Source organism: Athene noctua, chromosome 15 (assembly GCF_965140245.1).
Source record: "Athene noctua chromosome 15, bAthNoc1.hap1.1, whole genome shotgun sequence".
Lineage (NCBI taxonomy): Eukaryota > Metazoa > Chordata > Aves > Strigiformes > Strigidae > Athene > Athene noctua.
In genome coordinates this window covers 1,765,608-1,787,573 of record NC_134051.1, presented here as the reverse complement: position 1 = coordinate 1,787,573, position 21,966 = coordinate 1,765,608, and the positions used below count along the sequence as shown (strand labels likewise).

Here is a 21,966-nt window from a genome sequence, read left to right as displayed (position 1 = left end):
CTTGGGGTCAGTGGACTCCAGATTCTGCCCCAAACATTTCTCGTCAGAGAATAAGGCAAGAGGCAGCAGGAGGTGTGTGCAGACTGGCAGGAAGGTGGTCTTGGGGAGATCATTGTGACAAACAGATGTTGACACACGTACAGTCAGCACAGCAGCCCTTCCGCACCCCTCTCCAAGCTTCCTGAGCTCACCGCATCTGGAATTTCCCTGGATGAGACAGGTTCTCCCCACTGGTATCAGACTTTTTCATTTCGTTAGCTCCGTGTTCCACGCTGCAGCAAAACACCAGCATATACTGCTGCCAGCCCTCAAAGGGGCTCGGATAGGGAACGTTATACATTTCTATTTAATGCTTAGTGTGATTAAACCAGATACAGAGAGTAAATTCCCTGAGACGATCGCTGCAAGGAGCGAGACGCCGGGCCTGCAGGGCAGAATGGCCTGCTACCGTCCCTGGCTTCCTGGAGAAGAGCAGGCATCCCTCTGTGGCATCATCCCCACAGCCGCCCCCAACGCCGGGCCGGTGACGATGCCGGGCCGCGGGTCCAGTGGCCGCTGTGCGCTGGCAGGAGACCCCAGGCCCGAGGAGAAACCAGGGCCGAAGACAGCTGCAGAACGGAGCTCCTCCGCCGCCGGTTCTCCGTCACCACCGGCTGTCAGAGCAAGGCCGTGGCGGCGGGGCCGGCCCGCTCCCCTGAGCCCTGCGGACGGCCCGCCTCTGCGGCGCCGCCGACCTCCTCAAGATGGCGGCGCCCTTCCCATGATGGGGGCGGTCACGTGGGGCGGGCGGGGAATCCCGGCGCGTCAGCTGAGCGGATCACGTGACGGGGAGGCGGCGGCGCTGCGGGGTAACGCCGGCGGCCGCGCCCCGCCCCCTGGCCCCGGCCCCGCCCCCGGGTGTCCCGCGGAGCGGGGGCTGCGCCGGCCCGCTCCCGACCGGGCCCCCCGGCGGGACCGCTTCCTCACGGCACCGGCCGGGAGCCCCGGGGAGGGGCGGGGCCTGTCCGCCGCCTGCCCCCGAGGCGGTGCTGCGGCCCCTCCGCCTCTTACCGGTTCCCCCTTCCCGCGGTAGCCGCTCGCACCGGAGCCCGCGGCCTTGCCCTGCTCCGCCAACCCCGGCCCCCACCCCGTGTCCCTGACCCCGGTCACCGGGGGGTCTTCCCCGTTCCCGCCGCGTCCCGCAGCCCCGCGATGCCGTCCAACAAATCCGTCTCTGACGCGCCCATCGTCCAGTTCACCAACTGCCGCATCCTGAGGAGCCACCAGCTCCAGAGGTGAGGGCTGCCGGGGGGGACCGGGAGGGTGCCGGCGGCCATGGCCAGGCCGCAGAGCTGGCCCGGAACCTGGAGCGCAGGAGGGACTGTCCCCACGTCCCCCCACTGCATCGGCTGTCGCCCCCTGCGCTCCCACTGTCCCTTGTCCCCTTCGAAACGAGGCGGCCCCTCTGCTCCCCCCTGCCTTTCCTTTTGCCTCCTCTGCCAGCCCCTGGGCCCCTTGGCCAGTGCCACCACATTAGATGGACAGCCCATGAAAATCCCATTCCCACGAGTTTTGTAAAGCCAGAGGCCAGGCAGCGAGAGGGCTGCCAGTCATGCTGCTGCTGGAAGAGGTGCTCTGCCCTAGGAGACATCAGAGAGCCAAAGGCGGAGGGTGCTGGGGAGGCTGCTGCACCTGAGGCCACCCGTCACCGGGGCCATGGCCACCCGCTCCCATGTGCTCCACTGCAGATGGCACAGGAGCTGGGCGTGTGTGTGATTGTCCCTTCAGGGAGGACCTGTGGGTGCGAGAGGGGAAGATCCTCAACCCGGAGAAACTCTTTTTCGATGAAAAGGGATCTGCTGACATCCAGCTGGACTGTAAGGACAGCATCATCGCCCCAGGCTTCATCGACGTCCAGATCAATGGTATGGTGAAGCCATGTGTGCTCACAGAGGGGTGGGGAGTCCCAGGTTTGTCCATCCCAGACCTTCAAACCCTGCTGCATGCACACTGCCCATGACCAAGTGTGTTTCAGTTGCCCGAGGGAGATGTGTTACCGAACTAGTGATAAAGAACAATTTTGCCTATGGTTGCTGCTGTCATGTCATTGATCCCTTTTGGGTGGGGGTTTCAGCCCAGCTTTCCTCTTAACCTAATTTTTATCAACATTTTGTCCCGCCCCTGTGCTGGCAGGATGCCCAGTTTCCAGCACGCAGGGAGGACAGAGCAGGACTTCTCAAGGGAACAAATATTATCTGCGATAGTTCTTTCCTGAGGGTCAAGAGGGACTTGTTCTGTGATAGCTTATGTTGGAAGTCTGGTCCTCTCTTTAATGGGGAATCCTCAGATTTTTCCCTGCATCAAAATAAAAAGTTGGTGCTTGTAAAACGCTGGGATGCTGTGGGGAAAAGCACTTTGTCAGGATGGTGTTGGTGGGGTTTGTACTCATGGAGCCTCATGAATGTAGGACAGAAGTGCCGATGGAGCCTTATGCTTCTGGCCAGTGTTGTACAGATGGAGTGACTCACTCTGGTCACACAAAGTGTTTCTTTGGCATTTTTGAGTGGGAAAATGTCCACTGGGAAAGCTGCAGTTTCATCTCTATTTTGATCATGGTGCAGGAGGCTTTGGGGTGGACTTCTCTCTGGCTACAGATGACTTCAAATCAGGGATTGACCTGGTCAGTCAGAAAATCCTCTCCCATGGAGTGACATCCTTCTGTCCTACTCTCGTGACCTCTCCTCCACCTGTGTATCACCAGGTAAGTGACTTTTTCCCCCTCCCATCTGCAGGGTGATAAAAGGCTGAGGTTGGTACCAAGAGGTGAGAGGGCAAAGGCTGGGTCAGCAGAAACTTGGGTAGCTGCCTTGGTGGAAAAGCCGTGGGCATGAGGAGCTGGACTCTACCCCTGGATTTCTTGCCCTTAACCTTTAGACTACTGAGACAGTGATGGCTCCCAGGCCAGCTTTGCACAACAGGGCTTGCAGCTGGCTGCTTCTTTGCGGGCTGTGTTTGGCTGATGGTCCCAAGTGGTCCAGCTACAAAGCTCTCTCCAGACCTGACATTTGGGTTTGTTTTGGCAGGCTGGGGTGCTGTGTCTGAGGTGCCACATCTGACAAACCCCTTTCTCTAGGTTCTCCCTCAGATCAGTGTAAGAAATGGTGGAGCCCACGGAGCAGGTATCCTGGGTAAGTGGTTTTGTCCCTCACTGTCCTCTCTGATGTTACTCTAAGTAGGCAATTATCTTGTTTGTGTTAATGGGAAAGAAGCTACTGTGGGGACAGCACAAGTGGGGGCTGGAGCTCTCTCAATGGGAGGGATTCACAGGTGGGCACAAACTGCTTTCTCCCTCAACCCGTGCCTGGCCTTTGCCATGGTCTCTGTCATTGTACATGCACCATTCCAGCCCTTTTGGGCCCCATGGGGTAATGGCAGTGGGGTGGCTTGCCTTGGCCAGTTGCCACCACTGCATCTTTTGCTGGGCTGAGCTCAGAGTTACCTGAGCCATGTGTTTTGCTGCAGAAGAATGGCAAGAGCTTGACTGGAGCAGGGTGGACACAGCAGGTTTCTTGGTGGGGAGAAAAAGGGTCATGGCTTTGTGTTCCTGTTTGGGCAGGGGCCCATCTGGAAGGACCATTCATCAGCAAGGAGAAGAAAGGGGCACACCCAGAGCACTGCCTCCGCACCTTTGAGGCAGGTGCCTTCCAGGACCTGCTTGCCACCTATGGGTCCCTGGACTGTGTCCGGATAGTCACGCTGGCCCCAGAGATGAAGAGGAGCAGTGAGGTGATCCAGGAACTCACCAAGCGGGGCATCTGTGTCTCGCTCGGTAAGGGCTGGGCCGGAGGAGGCGGAGGGAGGCTCTGTCTCCCTGTGCCACACGGGCCAGGCAGCCCCTCTCTTGGGGCTGTGGTGTCTCTAATGGTGTCTCAGTGCGATTGGATGGGGTGGGATTTTCTTTGGCCTGGCCTGTATGGAGGTGACAGACCTGTCACAAATGGGGACCCCGCTTGATGTTGCTGATCTGTTGCCTTTTGTACAGTAAGGGCCAAACTTCATTTTGATTGAGGAGCCCCTGCCATTTAACACAAGGTAGCATTTGGTGCTGTTCAAACCAGGAAAGAACATTAATCTTACTTAATAAAGACGCAATTGAGGGTTAACAACGTGGAAAGGTTCAAACTCTGAAGTTCAACTGCTTTAGGCCTTGACAGGTGAAATAATTTTCCAAAGGTTACTGCTGAGTTTTGGTAACTCTGGTTTTTAACAGGAAGTGCTATAGGAGACCTGTCTCTCCAGTGTCTTGCTGGCCACTGATTTAAAACTGGCTACATTTGTCTTGTCTGTTTCACAAACTCTTCTTTGCTTCAGATCATTGAAAAAATCCTTTTTTCTTTAAAAAAAAAAAAAAAGTGGGGAGTTATTCAGGGTGAAATTAAAACTTAATTTCATTAAATTCATACAGCAGAACATCTCTTATCTCACAGCCACATAAAGCAAAGAACTACAGAAAGGCAAGGTTTGCCCACGGAGCGTTAGAGGTGCTGTCCGTGTTGGGAAAAACAGAAATTTTTTTTCTGGATAGTTTTATCCCCATATTCTTTCTTGGCAAAGTCCCCACTGTCTCCATTTCCTTGACACCTCTCTATAAAGCCTTTAAATATCTGAGGACAGCAGAAAGGCATGTCCTTGGATCTTTAACCCAGCCTGAAGGCAACTTTCTCTGAGCAAGGCAGTATTTATGACAGTTGTGATGTGAACAGTGAACGTGTTCAGGTGAAACAGTCATGGCCAGACACCTCTCTGCCAGGGCTGGCATCTCAGACCTCAGCGCATGGTGGGACCAGTGTAGGGTCCTAGTGACACAGTGTCTTCATTAGGGAAATAAATGAAGAGATGGGCAGAAAAATCATGCGTTGGTCTTTGTTCCCAGGTCACTCGGTGGCTAATCTCTCCCAGGCTGAGGAGGCTGTGCAGCATGGCGCTACCTTTATCACTCACCTCTTCAATGCCATGTTGCCGGTGAGTAGCCAAGGGCACTTGCCCTGCACTGGTGCTGCTCGTGGTGCTTTCTGTCCTGCTCCCCACAGATGCATATTCTCCCAGGCTTGCTTCATAATAAGCCTTGCAGTGAGGTTTGAGAACTGAACCTCTGGCTTCACATTTCTACTGCCTGATCTAAAAGAGAGTCAACGCTGTAGCAGACTTGCAATTCGAGGAAATGCCCAGATTTGTCTGGTAAAGGACGGAGCACACAGCTGCCAGGCACTGTTTGGTAGAGATGGCAGCTGTGTCCACTGACGGGAAGGGTCTCAGCCCACAAGTCCTGGTTATGCTCCACAGCTTGTCCTCTCTCCCCTTGGGCAGTTCCACCATCGCGACCCTGGGATCGTGGGGCTGCTGACAAGTGACAAGATTCCTCCTGGGCGGAGGGTCTTCTATGGCATGATCTCTGATGGCATCCACACCAACCCAGCCGCCCTGCGGATCGCCCACCGAGCCCACCCCAGAGGTGAGCCGTGCCGGGCCCGTGCAGCATCACCAGCTCCCACAAAACCCTCGTGCAGGTGCTGTGGCATACTGCCCTCGCTGCCCAAAAGAGGTCACAGCCACGTGTGCTGATGTGTCACAGACCTTTTGCTTTGCTCAGATGTGCCTGGAGACACCTTGGCCCCTCTCTGGGAGGGCTGGTGTGGTGCAGAGCTTGGAGCTGCAGCAGGATCAGCTGCAGAGCTAACACAGCTTCTTTCCTTGCGTCCCTCAGGCCTTGTGCTGGTGACAGATGCAATTGCTGGCATGGGGCTGGCACCCGGTCGGCACACGCTGGGTCAGCAGGTGGTAGAGATCGATGGACTGAACACCTACATCGCAGGTAAAGAACTGGTACCACTCAAACCCATTCCTGCAGAGCTCATCCCCCCCTTGCAGTGCCTGTCAGTGTGAGGCAGCGCTGGTGCCACCCTATTTGGTTTTGGTGCCTAATGGCTCTGCAGTGTCTTGGCCCTGGTGAGAACGAGGCACCTCATAAAGAGGGGAGGTGCCTCACCTTCATGGTGTGAGGAGGAATCTGTCCATTTGTAGCTGTCGGCAACACCTTTAAACACCTTGTTGCCCAGAGTCATGGATGTCAGAGGTTCTATTGAGGTTAGAAAGGATGGAGAAATCCAACGGATATTTATTGTCCCTCGTCTTTACTATAACAATACCACTTATCACTAAGTTCCCTAAGCTGCAAGCAGTTGGAGACTGGGAAGGTATTTCAGAGAAGGATCGTTCCTTTCTCAGTTCTCTTCCCCCGTGGCAGCAGTGCCTGTGTTGTGAGCTAGTTTCACCCAGTCCACCTGGTCTTGCAGTGGAGCTGCAGGGTAGCATCCTGGTACCTCTCCCTGCACTGCCAGCACAGGCTCCCTCTTGCCTAGTTCCATCACTCAGCAGCAATGGTTGTAGGCCCTTCAGTTCGATCCTCGTGCAGCCCACAGGATTTCTGCCCCTTCTGCTCATGTTACGCATTCCCACCCCACCCTTCTCCCTGCTGTGGGACCTGCTCAGTGCCGTCCTGCTCCTCTCCCAGGCACAAAGACCCTGAGCGGCAGCGTGGCGACCATGGACACATGTGTGCGACACTTCCAGGAAGCCACAGGTGAGTGACCTTGTCCACAAGCTGTTGCTCCCTGTGCTGACACGGGAAGAGATCTTGCTCTTGCCAGTTGTGTTCGCTCCACCAGGGAATGTTCCCTCTCGCCTGAGACATGATGAGGAGGGCTGGGATCAGCAGCACTGGCCTTAGATGAGCACCTTTTTGAGGGGAGTTTTCATTTTAACCCATAGCACTAATGAGAGGTGAACTCTTCTGCTCCTTTCTCACAAAAGTGAATGTTCTTCCCCTCCCCATACCCTAGGTGTTCCGTTCTCTTCCCACTGTCTCCCGTAAGGATGTTTCCCCTCCCCAGCTCCATCCAGCTCCGGTGAGGGTGTTCCAGCTCAGGTCCCTGCCAGGCTGACAGTTGCCTTAGCCAGGGGGGTTTGGGCTGCGCTGGTAACAGGGCTGTTTGCTGTCCTAATGTCTCCCACTTCTCTGTCCAAGGGTGCTCAGTGGAGACTGCACTGGAAGCAGCATCTCTGCATCCTGCCCAACTCCTGGGGATTGAACGCACAAAGGGGACACTAAATTACGACTCTGATGCAGGTACTGGTATGGATGGGACAATGGTGTGGGGCTGCTGAGTGCTGGAGCAAAGCAGAGGCTGCTGCGAACGCATCTTCATCCTCTGCTTCGGTGGGAGCTATGAGGAGACTATCTCTGCCTGAGATTGGCTCTGGGCTTTTGCTCCAGTGGTTTTTCCTTTGGATGCTGGTGGTGTTTTGTGAGCCCTTTGGAGAGACCCCCACATCTCAGCCAAGCACAGAGCAGAGCTGTTTTAGCAAGGATGGCACTGTGCTGCTGTGTGTCTGATGTGGGGAGAAGCTCTTGCCCTCTGAGCCCAGCTTTTCACAACCAGCTTCAGCAGCTCCATTTCTCTGACAGCTGCTTCCTTTCTCTCTTGTACGATGCAGATTTCCTGATGCTGAATGACGGTCTGTACGTGCAAGCCACATACATCGCAGGAGAGGAAGTCTGGAGACAGGATGTGTTAGGCATGTGACACTGGGCTGTCCTGGTGCCCTCTGAGGCTCCCTGGCACTGTGGTTAGCAGCTTTGGTAACCACTCCACTTCTCTCTTTTTTTTTTTTTTTTTTTCTTTCCTTTTTTTAATTCCTTCCTGCAACTCCCGTAAAGGAGCCTCATACCAAAGAGCTGTGTTTTCCAGCGCAACCGCTGCTTCCAGTTACAGCCATCCCTGCAACAAATTTGTTGGTGCTCAGCTGGTGGAGTGGGGAAAGCAGGCAGATCTGTGTTGAGGGGGACTGTCAGTCCCTGGAGAGATCTGAAGGACTGCACAGCTGTCCTGCATGGAGTCCCCAGACAGAGGTGCTCCTGTCGTCGTCTGACAGCAGTGTGAAGCTGTCCCAGCCTTTGCACTGTTTTATACAGCACACACTAACCTGCCCCATGCCCGAGGCAGGCTCAAGCCATTTCCATTCCTCTGGCTGTTGTTTGCCTCACTCCCGGGCAGTCGTGGCTGGTTAGACATCAGCTTCCACCAGCTCAGCTCGCAGCTCTTCACGTTAAAAGGTTCCTGTTGTGTCAGCAGAAGTTGAGGATCATGTTCTGATCCCCCGGCAGTCCCTCTGTCATGTGTCCTTGGAGCAAGGCTGTCACAGCTCGCCGACCTGGTGCCATTGTGGGGCTGTGAATCCATGTGGGCTGAATCCTCAGGGCAGAGATCAAACCCAGGAAAAATGAGGCATTGCTGGTCCTTTGTGCCTTTTCCCTGCATGGGCATTGAGTTCACAGCACGTGGTTTCGGCTGGAGACATGGACAGCATCCTGCCACAGAAAGCAATGTTCCTCTTAATGCTTTGTTCTGGCTAGACGGGTTTTGCAGGCTCTGTGCCCAGCCATACCTGGTAGAGCCTTTGCATCATCTGATGGGTTTGTGCATTCCTCAGGCCACAGATGGAAGATTTTGCTTTAGGGGATGCGTCCAGACTGGTGGTGATGGGCTCACAAGCCCTCAGTCCAGCTCAGGGACTGAGGGAGAAGAGAACTGCAGTGGGATTCTGGCCTTTCAAGACAGTTGCTGATAGCTCATTATTCCCATGCTCATTATTATCTTCTCCAATACTTGACTGTCAGCTTTTTTCCTGACACTTGGACACTTCTATGTAAAGACTGATGCTGATTTCAAACCTACCGCAGTCAGAAGGGCCTTGCAATAAGTCTTAGACAACCTCTGATAAGCCTCAAATCAATTAGATGTTTTTTGTAGTGAGGGCAGCACTTAGACAAAGGCTAAGTCTTAGCAAGGGTGGAGGTTGTAAGGCAAGTCAGATCTGATCGGGATTGTTAGAAATGTGCCGATTTTTCCAGTAACTTTTTATAACCTTTAACAGCAACACTTGGAAGTGCTTTCCTAGCACTTTAGAGCCCTGCTGAAATAACTGGCAGCCCTGGAGAATTTCTAACATCAACTGCCAATGTCAGCAGAAACTATAACCTCCACGATTTGAAGCATTTGAAAGAGACATCAAATACCATGCTGTGAAATGTGACGTGCTACAGCACTGCAGATCTCAGCGGGGGCACTTCTGACTGCTGTCGAAAAAAACCCAAGGGAAAAACATGCATATGAAACAAGGTGTCTAACTTTTTTTTTTAATTTGCAAAATGAAATAATCAAAAGGAAATCTAAAATAGAAATGGAATTAATCCCTGTGTATGTGTATTACCCGGGTTTGTCTGCCGAGCATACGCTGTACCCTTCCCCGAGGGGTGCAGGCTGGGTGGGCGCTGCCCTGGCCCCCAGCTCCGGCTCTCGGTGGGGACAAGGCTGATGCGGGCGCTCCGGGTGCGGGGGGTTCGGGCCCAGGAGGGGGCCCACAGCCGCACACCCAGCCCCGGCGCGGGGGGATGGCCCAGCAGCCCCCTGGGGGGCTCAGGGGAGAGGGCCCAAGACTGGGGGCGGGCTAACGCCCCGCCACGGTGGGAACTCGCCTCCTCTGGGCCGCCTCGGGGGAACGTTCCGGGCCTCGGCACCCCGCGCGGCCCCGGCCCTCCCGCCGCAGGCCCCGGCGGGCCGGGCAGCCGCCGCGGAGGGCCGGCGCTGGTGCCGGTGGCCTCCCCGGGCCTCCCGCCCCGGTGGCGGCCGGTGCCGAGCCCCGAGCCGCCGGCCGGCAGCGGCGAAGCGGCGGGCACCCCCCGCTCCCCTCGGCGCGGCGGGCGGAACGGAGGCGCGGCCGCAGCGCAGCGCGGGGAGGCGTTTGGGCGGTGCACGGCGCCTTCCCCCCCCGCCCCGGGCCTCGGTGCTTGTCCCAGGCCCGGCCGCGGCGGAGCGGGACGCGGGAGCCCCCACGCGGGTCTGCGGGCGGAGGCTGCGCGGCATGGAGCGGGTAAGGGCTCGGCTCGTCCCCTCGCTCCCGTTCCGGGGCGTCCTCTGCCCCGCCGGCCCTGGGCCCAGGCCCCCTTCCGCGGCCCAGGCTCTTCAGCCCGCAGCAGGGCCCCTGGGCCTGACGGATCCCCCAGCCCTTGGGCCTGCCTTTCCCAGGTCCTGCTCGCTCACCAAATCCTTCTGCGAAGACAAGATTTTTTTTCATTTTTTTCTAAGCCTTACTTCCCACCTACTCAGCAGAAGGCAGACAGGGTAAAATACAGCAAAGTCTTAAGGATTGTGTTTACTATAAAGATAAATTCTGTGTATTGCCAGAGCTGTGCTGGGGAGAAGTTACCTGCTGTGGAGATATGTTACGCCATAGAATAAGCTTCAAAAAAAAAAGACAAATCTTCCATTTGGGGCCTTTAAAAAGGGAGGAGGAGGAAAAAAAAAAAAAAAAAAGAAAAAACCCCAATCTGTGGGAAGTCCCGGTTTGCTGGGAGTGGGTGGTTTACTGCTAGTAACAGTTTATTGTCTAATTTTTGTAATGAATTTGGTGCCCTCCAAATAGGGAATATTGCAGCACATGTGTCCCACCCTGTGCTGTGTTGATTTATGGTATAAATTGAGCTGTTACACAGCACACCTCAAGTGTAAAGCCAGAGAAGGGGTTTATGACCTGCTAAGTCTGATCTCCCATAAGAGGGTAAAGGACTTCAGAAAACTCAGTTTTGGTTTTGTGGGTGAGAGATTTGTGTTTCTTTTAAAAGTTGTGCCTTTTCCCCTCCCATGTCCAAGGCTCCCCAAGGCATGTTCCAAGACTAGCTGGAGTGGTGCATTTCACAGCTGGAGACAAATCTCCTTTGCTTCAACACAACCCCAAAACAAGGTATGTTGCCTCTTTCACAGTCTGAAGCCATATTCCAACCTCAGTTCTGATTTAGCAGACCTGGACCTGTTTCTTATCTCCCATCAGTTTTCTATTCTTGTGTTATATGGGATTTGTTCTAAATGCAAGACAACATAAAGCACTGAACTTTTAAGAACTGTCTGGAAGCAGCTTTATCTTTCATGCCTGTGATGTTCGTTCTCCATTTTCTCTGTATTCTTTCTCATGTTCTCATTCTCCTATCTAACGGCTTGTTGTTTGGTTCTGCTACAGCTATGCTTTTGTTTTCCAGTCTTCAGGAAACACCGTGTCAGTGCATCTGGCCCTTAAACACCACTAGGTTTATTTTTGTGAAGCTTGTTCTTCATTGTTCTTGTTCCAAGGAGAAATTACATGAAAGATAAAATCCTATAAATACTTTTAAGAAGATCAGATTTTGATCTAGTCAGTCCAACTTGTAAATAAATGAAGTCACATGTCCTGCTCCTACCGATGGCTGGTATTCAGAGGAGGGGTGTGGCTACCCTTTGTAAGATGCCTGGATGAGTGTTTGCTGGTGCACCTGAGGATGTAACAGTGATTAATACGTGCCCACACACCATGCTTGAGAATCAGACCGTTTTGTTATGCCCCGTTACCTTGTGCTTGGTGCCTAGAGTCCAGCAGCAGCAGGGGAGGGCTGCTCCTGGAGGGGAGGCAGGAGCTGAGTGCAGTGACAGGGCCAGCAGACGCAATGACTCGGCCAGAAAAGGGCCTGTTTGCACAGTACCTGACCCACGAGAGCAAAGCAGTACTGATGATGGCAACCAGGCTCTGCCTGGAATCCAGATCACCAGAGGGGTCTGCAGTGATGAGCCAGATCCAGGCTCTAACCAGGAATTCAATCTCTGAGTCAATGAGGTACTGGCTGCAGAAGTGCTATGCACGAGATCCTCAGCTTAGCATAACTCCCGTGTGAGTTAGGGGTCCCCCTGAAGCTTTTTCTAGCTCTTTCTTTGTAACAGCTCTTACTAGCAAGCAGACAAATGCAGCCAGTTAACTCCTTGAAGAATGGGGGAGATGTGGGCTCAGGACCCTGACACCCAGGTGCTATGAAGATACATCCCACTTTTGCAGGTGGCTACAGCCCCAGGGCAGCATTTCACCCTCACTCACACACTGTTCCTAGCATGGAACGCTCACTGTTGGATCTGCAAGATACACCTCATTTGGAAGGTCCCAGAGAGCTGCACTGCAGCCAAGAGAGATGAGTGTGTGCCCAATCCAAAATACTAGTCTAGTACATCAAGCTTTTTTGTGGCTTGAAATGTGTGAGACAAACACTAGAAGACTGTGCATATTGGGAGAGAATTTGCTCAGACACAAAGAACTGGTATTAGTGTTGTGGTCAGGCCTCTTTGTATGAGAGTCAAGCAAGAGTCCTGCTTTTCAGGGTGTGCTTACAACTCAGATATTTTTTTTTCAGTTTTCTGGAGAAGAGATACCGAGCTAGGCTTTTGGATTTGGATTTGTCAGATGCTTTGGGGGAAGGGTTTTTAAGCCCTGTGTAGCTTCTGTGCCCCTAGTAATGCACTTACTGCAGTGTAAGATTCCTAACATAAATAATAAGCACTTAAGATCTGTTGGGTTTTTTTTCCTTTATGAACATTTCATGCTATTTCATCTTCTAGAAGGACTTGGGAGTTTCCTTTCAGCTGAATGCCAGTCATGGATTAGTTAGAGGTGGTATGAACATAGAAAATGTTCAGAGGATACCCAGTCATCAGCATCCCACAACATGGTTTGTAAGGCCCACCATAACCTGTTTCTTGTCTCTCTTGGTCTTTTTCTTGAGAGCAGCAGAGGAGACACAGCACATTCTCAAGGTCCTGCGCTCCCATGAGTTTCCTTTTGTGAAGAAGCAACAAATGATGAGCCGTGTGTTTGGGGATTATCATCTCAAGATGGCTGAGGATCAGAAGAGCATAGAGAAAGCAGGTGGGCTTGAGGGAATGGTGGTATTTTGTTCTTTTCTGTAGATTTCTTATGATGCAGCTTTTGATTAGATTGCTTCTCTGTGGCAGTGCCTTACAGAGGGAGTTGCAGTAGCAGTGGCATCCCCATAGTAGGAAACTGGCATATTGATAGAAACATTATTCTTTATCTTTTCTAGTCATGAAACCTGGTGATGTAGAAGGGCAGCAAAGCAATGGGCAGGCTTCAGATAGCGTGGTAGATGGGAAACAATCTGACCAAATCTCTGAGGCAAAGCCAAAGTTGTTCATGTCATCTGACAACACCTTCCGATTTGATTTTGCACTTTCTGAGATTGACCCAGAAGCAACTGGCACAGCTTTGGAAGCAGTCTCTGGTGTCAGCGGTGCTGAGCAGATACAAACCAATGTAAAAGCCACTGAGCAGAACTGGAATGGAGCCTTGAGTTTTGCTGCCTCTGGACAAGAACCCAAGTTTGCTTTCAATTTTGCCATCCCGGATGAAGAGCATCCTCTGGTTCAGTTAGCTCCAGCAAGCCAACATACAGAGCACACTGCAGACCATGAAGTGCTGGGAAATTCACTGCCTACTGACTCAGCAGGTATGCCACAGATTTCAGCCTTGCAGAAGCCTGAGTTGTCTCAAACTCCAGGTAGTGAACCCAAAGAGGATATAAACCATGTCATGTTAAAGATCCCCCAACCAGAGACTGCTCCCGGAGATGAGACAGTGACAGAGAAATCAAGAGCAGATGGGGCTGCACAGAAGAAGAAAAAGAAGAAGAAACAAAAAACATCTGTCAGTAAAAAGGAGATAGAAGAAACTGAAATCAACAGGAAAGCAAAGGCAGAAGCTAACAGATGTCAAAATAAAGATACTTCCCACCAGGATGAGACCTCTCAGGTATTTAAATATTGATAGGATCTCATAATTTTAAACCCTTGAGCAAAAGAGAAACTATCTCTTTGCATAGTTTAACACTTAGTATACTGGCTTGAGATGAAACTGGAAAGAAAGATTGCTGCTGCCTTCTTATAGCAGCTGTTTCTTTCCCTGCTAGACAATCAAGGAACCTAACTAGTGGAAAGGAAATTAATGGTCCTTCATTGTCTTCTTCAGACTTGTGCTGAAACATTTCATGTTTAGACTTGTGACAGCTAATCCTGGGAAGCTGGGTGCCACATTTTCTAAAACAAATAAAAAATAGAGGTAACTGTCCTCAGTCGGTGCCAAGCTGGTATATGTGTGTGCTGAACCAGGCACTGTACCCCTGGTTTGCGTGTTACTGGGGAGGATGAATTGCTCACATGATGCAGATCCCAAAGCTGAAGGGCAGAGCTGCTATCTGTGGTAGCCAAGGCAGCGGCAGGGCCTGGTGCAAAGCTGAAGAGTGCTTCTGAGAAGGCATGGCCCAGAAATCGACCGAAGTTGCAAATTATGTGTAAACACACCATTAAGGCACACCTTGAAGATTCCTAATGTTTTCTTTAAGGTCCAGGTCTTCATTTCGTTTTTCCTTTCAGCACTGGTGTAGTTATTATTAACAAACAATGCCAGCTGAGCAATACTGAAATACAAAATTAGAAAAAACTTGCTTTCGTTTATGTTGTACGTGGAAGTCACACTGAGTGTTCACCTGCCTCTTGAAGCATTCCATCCAAAGTGCTGCTTCACCAGCAACCCTACCAATAAGTACTGATGAGTACCAGAAAGGTAGATAGATTTGAAGGTGATGTAAAGCCCTTCCAGTCTGTTGGAAGGAGACTACTGGAAGGAAAAGGAGGAGGCAGCCTGAGGGCTTTTGTGTTTACATATTAAGAATTGTTTCAGCCCCAGGGTGCAGCCATGCTTCCCCCTTCCTTCCACTGCTCGGTTAGCCAGGTGGCTTTGTTTGATGGGACTTGGCTTCTTCCATCTTTATGAGCTTCACCTTCCTTCTCCTCATGCACTTCTGGTTGTGCAAGCACACAGGAGCTGAGACACCAAGACTCAGCTTCTAATTTTGTCCATTGTTTGCTTTTTGATCTTGGACAGGTTTGGGGGTAGGGTTTTTTTGCTGTTAATGGTTATTCCTCCCATCTGTAACTTAATTTGACAGCCTCTTTCGGAGGAAAGGCCCTGGACAGCTTTTCAGAAAATGGCATAATCTGAATGGCAGCCAAATATTAAATCCATCAAATAGAGGCAGTGAGTTGCAACTAAATATTTGTCCAGTGCTTTAAGTTTATCCAATGAAAAACACTATAGACTGAAGTCTATAGAGTGATCACCAGAACATGAAATTTGGAACAGTCCAGACTTTGTACAGGTATCTTTTATCCTGTGTAGCAACTGCTGCTCTAGTTTTTCAATGACTTGTTTCCTCATGCTCACTCTGGTCCATGTTGCATAGCAGCCAGATGACCAGCTGTGGAAAGAGGTGGACTGGTGTGTGGAACAGCTGGAGCTGGGCCTGAAGACACAGAAATCCACTCCAAAGCAGGGTAAGCATTCAATTAATGAGAGATCTCCCCTGTGGGAAGGGTTGGCAGGCATGCAGGAGCAGAGCCAGTGGGGCGTCTTAAATTGTGTGTTGTTTCTCCTTCATGCTGCTCCAGCTGAGGAGGCTCTTCGTGCAATCAGAACACTGCGCAGTGACAAGGCTCCCCTGGTGAAGAAGCGTCAGCTTATGAGAACCATGTTTGGAGACTACAGGAAGAAGATGGAGGAGGAGTGGTGCAAAGAGCTGAAGCTCATGGAAGCAGGTAGGAGAACTTTGCATGGCGGGGGAAGAGAAGAAGAAAAGGCTTCGCTCCTGCCCTCCATATTGCTTTGCAGAGTGCCACCTCACTATATGAGATAACTGAACATCTCTTACTGCTCTTTTCTCCCCTCTTCAAGCTGCGAAATCTGCCAGGATCGTGGAATTGAAGAGAGACATCCGCAACAAGAACTGTCAGTTCATCCGGAAGCGCTCAGGAGCTTGCAGGCAAAGCCAGGGTTCAGCAGCATCCCCTTCAGAGTCACACGGGACACTTAACACAGACTTATTCAAATGCACAACTTCCCAAGAAGAGTTTTTCTTTAATTTCTTCTAGGAAAGTCTTTTATACTAAAACTGTGGCTAAAAACTGTGCCAAATCTCCAGTAAACTTAGGAATGGTGCAAAGATGCTGTGCAGTAGACAGTGTTACACAAGAATCTCCTAAAGAAAGGATCCTCTTTCAGAGTGCCTTATGTAGAGGTTTAAAACATATCTGCTTTCTACATGTATGACCCCAGGACTCAGTCTACATAGTACTCTTGTGTCCTCACACAGTAGAAAGGCTCCTTGCAAAAGATCAGCACAGAGTCTATAGAAGGAAAACCAGATCCTTCCAGAACTGACATTAACCTAAGAATCTGTCTTACACTGGGAGATTTTCCCGTTCTCTTATTGCTTTTAAATAGAGCAGACCTTTTGTAGCAGATGAGGCAGCAATGCACACAAAAGGGAATGGTTTGCAGTGAAGATCTAGCTTATGTGAAGATGCAGCAGTGTAAGCATAATGGATAGCTGAATGCTTCCACACCGTATGAGCCTGTGTGGATGCATATTCTGGTATCCAGAGAGCACTGGAGTGTGTGTCATCACTGCCATCTAGAAAGTATGAGTTCAGGATCTTGGAGGAAAACGAGTGAGAACGGTCCTTGTGCATTCATCTCTTCAGTTGACAGGTATGAACTTAGAAGAGGACTGCAAATGCTGATTTAATCTAACCTATGGATGTAAGGACAGTTTCCAGACAGGGAAAGATTGTTGTTGCTGAGGCCAAGTTCTGGCCAGCTAGGAAGGATGTACAATCAGTTCTTGAAAAAAGAAGTTTACTTTATAAGCAGCCCAGTTACAACCACCAGTGGCTCAGGGGATAAATCAGCTGCATGCCAAACCCTGGGTGGCAGTGAATGAACTGTGAGAGCCCAGAGACTCTCTTGCATTTGATTTGTATTGAATGTTTGCTTTCTGAGCACTGAATGTGTCTCCAGTGTTTCAATACTGCATCAGCTACTGAACCCATCTCCTGTGTTCATGCAGAAAATCTTCCCCACTAAGCCTAAAAATGCTGAAGGAACAGAAGTCCTTTAAAAGGAAACATGGTATCAGGTGTCCGTAGGGTGCAGTGCTTTCCTTCCTTTTTATAGTCATCCTGTATGAGAAGTGAGAAATGGGAGTGTAGGCAGATTCCAGGGTATACTGAGAGCAGCTGAAGAGATGGTGGAAAACATTTGATGGGAAATAACTTCAAAAAACCTGGTGTTGGCTACAAAAAAATTTATTTTATTACTAACCTCTGATGCATCTGCAAGGATATTTATTTTTACATATTTTAATGCCTGTCTAGGCATAAGGAGAAACTAAACATGGGTAACAAATCTGATGAGGAGAAATACGCAGAGAAGACTGTAAGTCCTGGAAATCAGCAGGTTAAAACTGAAAATCAGTAGGTTAGCAGATTGTTATTTTACTTGCCAAGGAGCACTCTTTTACTGTATTGAACAATGCTATACAGTATTTCTTGGATTTCCATGGTTTTATATGAAACATACAAAAGTTGTGTCATTATCAAACTTCCAGTGTTTTCATTCCATTTACTAAGATTAAAGAGCATCTTGTACATGACATTGGAACTGCAGCTGTTTTCTTTCCTAGCTGGTTATGCAGAGTATGTCTGGGAAATAGTTATTTTTGTAACTTACCTTGTTTCAGGTAAAGCTAGAGCTGCTAAAGCATTATAAAATTCTGTGCGGAGGGAGGCTGCAGGAGTATTCTCGGATGCATTCTTACAAGCCTCGTGCTTATACTACTTGTTAGGCATTCACAATTAGAATAAAAATACCAGTGAGATGGACATTAGCTGTAACCTAATCCAGACAGTTTATCTCCAAAGAGGTCAGAGAAAAATACATTCTAATACTGTGAACAGCTCCTCTGGTTTTCCAGAGGTCTTCACGTAATGCTGACCTGCAAAGCCAGCCCAAGGCCAGACCACAGTGCTTCATTATTGGAGGTCTCGGAAGGCAAATGTTCATCAATGCCCTGAGTGTCATGTTTGACCTGTGGAGTTGAATGTAGAACCAGAGTTGTCTGGGTCAGTTCCACGAGCTGGCTGTGTGATCTTGCACAAGGCGTTTTATCTTTCTGTGTGCACTCTGTGTTTTCATAGTCAAGGTGACGCCTCCTGCATTTCTGATAGATGTGCTCAAGTTATTTCATTAATGATTGGGTCTTGAAGATGCAACTCTAGTATGTTGCATCTCAAATTACAGCAGTCTTTACTTCACTCTTAAGCTTTCCAACATTTGAAGCATCTCTGCTGTGTTATGATTTGTTCAAAAGGAAACAAGCAACAGTATTTCAAGTTAGGAAATGTCGCTGCTCCATCAATCCGTTGCCCTTTATAGAAGCCACATTACAGCCTTAATGACATTTTTTTCAAAAATTGTTTTCCCCTTTTAGCATTTCTTTTAGGTTTTCAATGCTGTTTAGGGTTTCAGTGATGTCTCTTACAGCAGTGACGAGTTTGGGTCAGGGCTTTGCTCTACTAGTTATTGTAATACGTGTGGCTGGAGGTACGGTCCATGCCTGAAGGCATCAATGATGTACAGCAGCGAGGAAGAAAGGAGATGTTCTCATCTGCTTGGAGTTCTCTGTCCTAGTATTCTTGCATTAAGGAAATGTAGCTTGGTTTGTAGAAAATTGAGCTCAGTTCTGACCTGCCTTTTTCTTTCTGCATCTTCTCAGCTTCGTGCTGTGCATTTGAGATGAGTGCAAACGGGGTGGCTGGATTTGCAGTATCTCTTCAGTGACTGACCACCTAAATGTAGTGCAGCACTGCCAGGCCCGGGCTTGCAGGCAGCAAACGGCTTACAAGATCTTCCAGCATGGTTGTGACCTCAGGAGTGAGTTAAAGACAAGGCAAAAAGGGAGTGTGAAGCACAACAGTGCCTCTAGAGCAGAACTTGCTTAATAGCATTGGTTTTGAAAAAGTAAGAGCTGAGGCTCCGCTTCTAAGGTGAGTAATAGGATGAAGGAATGCTGTAACTTGTCTCAGACCATAGCAAAACAGATCTCACTTTTGAGAATGGAGTGAAGAATTTCAGAGTTGCTTCTGTGGCAGGGTGATCCCAAGAATATTTCCACACAGAGGCAGCCGAAATCCGGGTGTGATCTCTGCTCCTTTTAGGCTTGGCACCCTCATCTGTAAAAAGATCTCCCGAGCAAAGGTTAGGAAATGCAATCCCATTCCAGACAGACCCTGCCTCCGGAGAGCAGGCGATGGCCAGCCTCCCCCCTCGCAGACTGGCCCTGTCCTGGTGGCTGCTTGTCCCTGCTTGCGTTTTGGCTGTTAACCCGGATACTGGGCACTAATTGGTAAATTCTTCCAAGCCCTTCCCTTGGGCTTGGTCAGTGGAAACGCATTTATTGGTCCCTGGGCTGCCCATCTGCTCTGAGTAATCAGCGGGCAGAGTCACTGAGGAACAGCCTCCCTCCAAGGGATCCCCACAAAGTTCAGCTGAAATTGTCTCCTGAGTCCTGGCAGCCACTTCTACAAGGGCTCTCTTTCCCAAGACCAACAAAGACAGAAGGAAGCCAACAATTTGCTCCTGCTGAATCTTTAACTCGGGTGACTAATATTGTCTTCTGCCATTTTTTTTAAGCGTGCTGAAGGTAGACTGCGGACTCAGCATCTAATGACCCCTGCAGGATAAAATATTTTATTACTTTCCTTTGGGAAAGAAAATCTCAGTCCTAACTTATATTTTCTTTGACTTAGAAAGAAGAAAAGCTTACCACTTCAAGCAAGACGATTCAAACTCTGTTAGAGAAGGAAAGTTATTTGAAGAGCCATAAGCATTGAACCTGCAGTTCCTTAACAGATAAAGAGAAGAGACACGGCTATTTTAAGATCATATGGAGCTGTGACAGATTATCTTGTATCTTTCTGCTGAAGTTATTTTACTCCAAGGACAAAGTTGTTTTATTTTCTTTGCTTAAAATTTTTTGCTGCTCACTGTGCTGCTTTCATATTTAGAACTGCAGGAAGGTTTGTGAGCTACACTGGTTTAGAAAATCTAATTTTTACATCAGCTACCACAGTGCTTTGATTACTGGTAACAGTCCTTCCTGTGGATGCTGACAGCTGGGAAGCCTTGACCACCTACTTTACTTGGTCCACCTGTCTTCTTCCCTTTGAATACATCAACAGGCACTACCAGGTCCTTGGTATCTCACCACCAAGATGGAAGAAGTCTGGGTTGTGTATCTCTGCCTGTTCTTGCTTATCATAGTGCTTTTTCTAATGAAGCATAACCCGCATGTGGAAGAGGCTAAGAAAGACAGGGAAAGCAAAATGCCCCCACCATCCTCTTCCTTTTTCCCCAGTAATGTTGGCAAGCAACTGGAGCACACCCAGGAAGAGCTGGAGCACTATCTGGAGAGGCTAACCCATGTCTTGTTTGACACAGAAGCCAGGAAAAAGGATGGCCACCCTGATCAGAAGTCCCACCATCACCATCACAGAAGTGCTGATGTTATGTCCGAAACTAAGAAGCATTCAGGAAAGGACGCAGCACACTCTCAGTATCAGTCAAGAAACAGAAGGGTTCAGGTATGAGGCTTATAAAGACTTTCAACCAGAGTAAGAGCTCCTGGCTGAGGTAGTGAATCCTGTTGAAATGCATAGTCCATGAACTTGAAGGGGGAAGAGGTGGGGGTGAGGTCTCACTATTCTGAAGTATAATCCATTCCTATTTTTGCACTGTATATTTCAACATTAAGTAGTCATTCAGAGGCAGCTTTATGTGACAGGAGTTGTATGTACGTTACATGTGTAAGATGTCAATGTGCATGTGTGTGTATCTATATGTAAATTACTCCTGCCTATATTAATAGAAACAGGTATCATTTCTTACTTCAAGAAATTATTATGCAACTCTTCAGCTGTTATAAATCTCCCACTTTCCCCACATACAGCAGGGTTTTGCCAGTTTGCCCCGCTAAGGATCTGGCCCGGAAGGGTACAGGAGCTCGGCAGACACCTATCTAGTGGTGTATGCATGGTATCAAGCTGTGGAAAATACTTATGTAATTCCTCTGCTGTGCATGATGATCATGCATAATGTACTCTGTAAACATGAAAGTCGCTATTGGCAACCTGCAAAATTTTCTTTGCCTTGGCCAAGGCCCTTTTTTAGGTGATGAAACAAGATGCATGCCTTTATATTTTTATCATTATCCTCATTGCAATACATCAGATTTTGCCCTTGAGATGACAGAGTTTCATGGCAGCTATGCAAGCTGTGTTACTTTATGCTAGCAGCTGTTTATATTCTTCATTCTTGAGACATGTATCGTGCAGTGCCAGTGCCCCACTCTGCCTCTGAGCATGTTCTAGATCCAGGTGGGAGCCCCAGTATGAAGCCTTCACCTTGGAGGGGAGAGCCAGACCTTGATGTCAGTAACTGCGTCCGGCCGAAGAATCGAGAGACAGATTTCTTAGCAAGGAAGGCACAGCTGTAAACAGCCATTTCAGTGAGCCAGGACATTATAACTTCTTAAGTCTTCAGGAGCTGCCTGAGCTATCTGGGGGAATCAGTATGTCCCGTTGAAGGCAGAGGGACTAATATACAAAATGTGAGAATGTTGTGCAGAGTACATGGGCAGAAAGAGTAATTCAAGTCATTATTTACTTACCGGCATGTTTCATTTACTGAAGAAGGTGCTAGTTTGTTCGATCTGTTACAGATCAAAAAATAGCTATGATTTTTCATTGTGGAAATGGATCGTGTTGCAAACTAACAATGTTAGCTTATTTTTCCACTATGGTTAAAGATAACTGCAGAATGCTAATTGGGGAGAAAAGGTGCTGTTGTCGCTATTTTCTTACAGTTTAATATAACACTAATTAGCTACAGGGAACATTCACTTGCCTAGAAAAAGGGAGTACACTTCTTTTACAGACTTGATGCAACAGATGATCCACCTTTGGACAGCTGAAATCTTTAATATAAGTTCATTTGACATATGAAATAAACAGTAATCATGCAGAAGCAAAGTAGCAACATAATCCTTTGTTTTACCTCATTTTGTGTTTTGGGAGCAGTGAGAAAGAAGTCATCACCTAAACAAACATA

At 49.4% G+C, this 21,966-nt stretch overlaps 2 protein-coding genes across 7 annotated transcripts in view; both read left to right on the top strand.

The window, feature by feature from the left end:
- The first annotated feature begins 893 nt into the window (after positions 1-893).
- Positions 894-9,295, top strand: AMDHD2 (amidohydrolase domain containing 2). 2 transcript variants are annotated; one of them, XR_012634609.1, is made up of 12 exons: positions 894-1,274; positions 1,768-1,904; positions 2,601-2,740; positions 3,113-3,167; positions 3,596-3,808; positions 4,913-5,001; positions 5,347-5,491; positions 5,744-5,851; positions 6,551-6,619; positions 7,064-7,165; positions 7,534-7,678; positions 7,788-7,889. XR_012634609.1 is itself a non-coding variant. In XM_074919634.1 (12 exons), exons 1-12 carry the CDS (start codon positions 1,192-1,194, stop codon positions 7,876-7,878), a joined length of 1,344 nt encoding a protein of 447 aa, XP_074775735.1. In that variant the 5' UTR covers positions 894-1,191; the 3' UTR covers positions 7,879-9,295. The 2 variants fall into 2 exon arrangements, 1 of the variants encoding a protein (XP_074775735.1); XM_074919634.1 differs by having other exon boundaries at positions 7,534-7,614; positions 7,757-9,295.
- A 552-nt stretch (positions 9,296-9,847) lies between these two features.
- C15H8orf33 (chromosome 15 C8orf33 homolog) overlaps positions 9,848-21,966 on the top strand; it is a 31,388-nt gene continuing 19,269 nt past the window's right edge. The window contains exons 1-9 of one of the 5 annotated variants that reach the window (XR_012634603.1): positions 9,848-9,969; positions 10,749-10,839; positions 12,679-12,816; positions 12,992-13,716; positions 15,206-15,296; positions 15,411-15,557; positions 15,694-16,509; positions 18,575-18,845; positions 20,299-20,441. Coding sequence is in view for 2 of the 5 variants with exons in the window: in XM_074919520.1 (XP_074775621.1) it covers positions 12,747-12,816; positions 12,992-13,716; positions 15,206-15,296; positions 15,411-15,557; positions 15,694-15,890 (1,230 nt within the window). In the remaining 3 variants the exon portion in view is untranslated. Of the gene's footprint in view, positions 9,970-10,748; positions 10,840-12,678; positions 12,817-12,991; positions 13,717-15,205; positions 15,297-15,410; positions 15,558-15,693; positions 17,455-18,574; positions 18,846-19,607; positions 20,442-21,966 lie in introns of those variants that run through there. The other 4 variants (XR_012634601.1, XR_012634602.1, XM_074919521.1 and 1 more) reach the window with 4 other exon arrangements.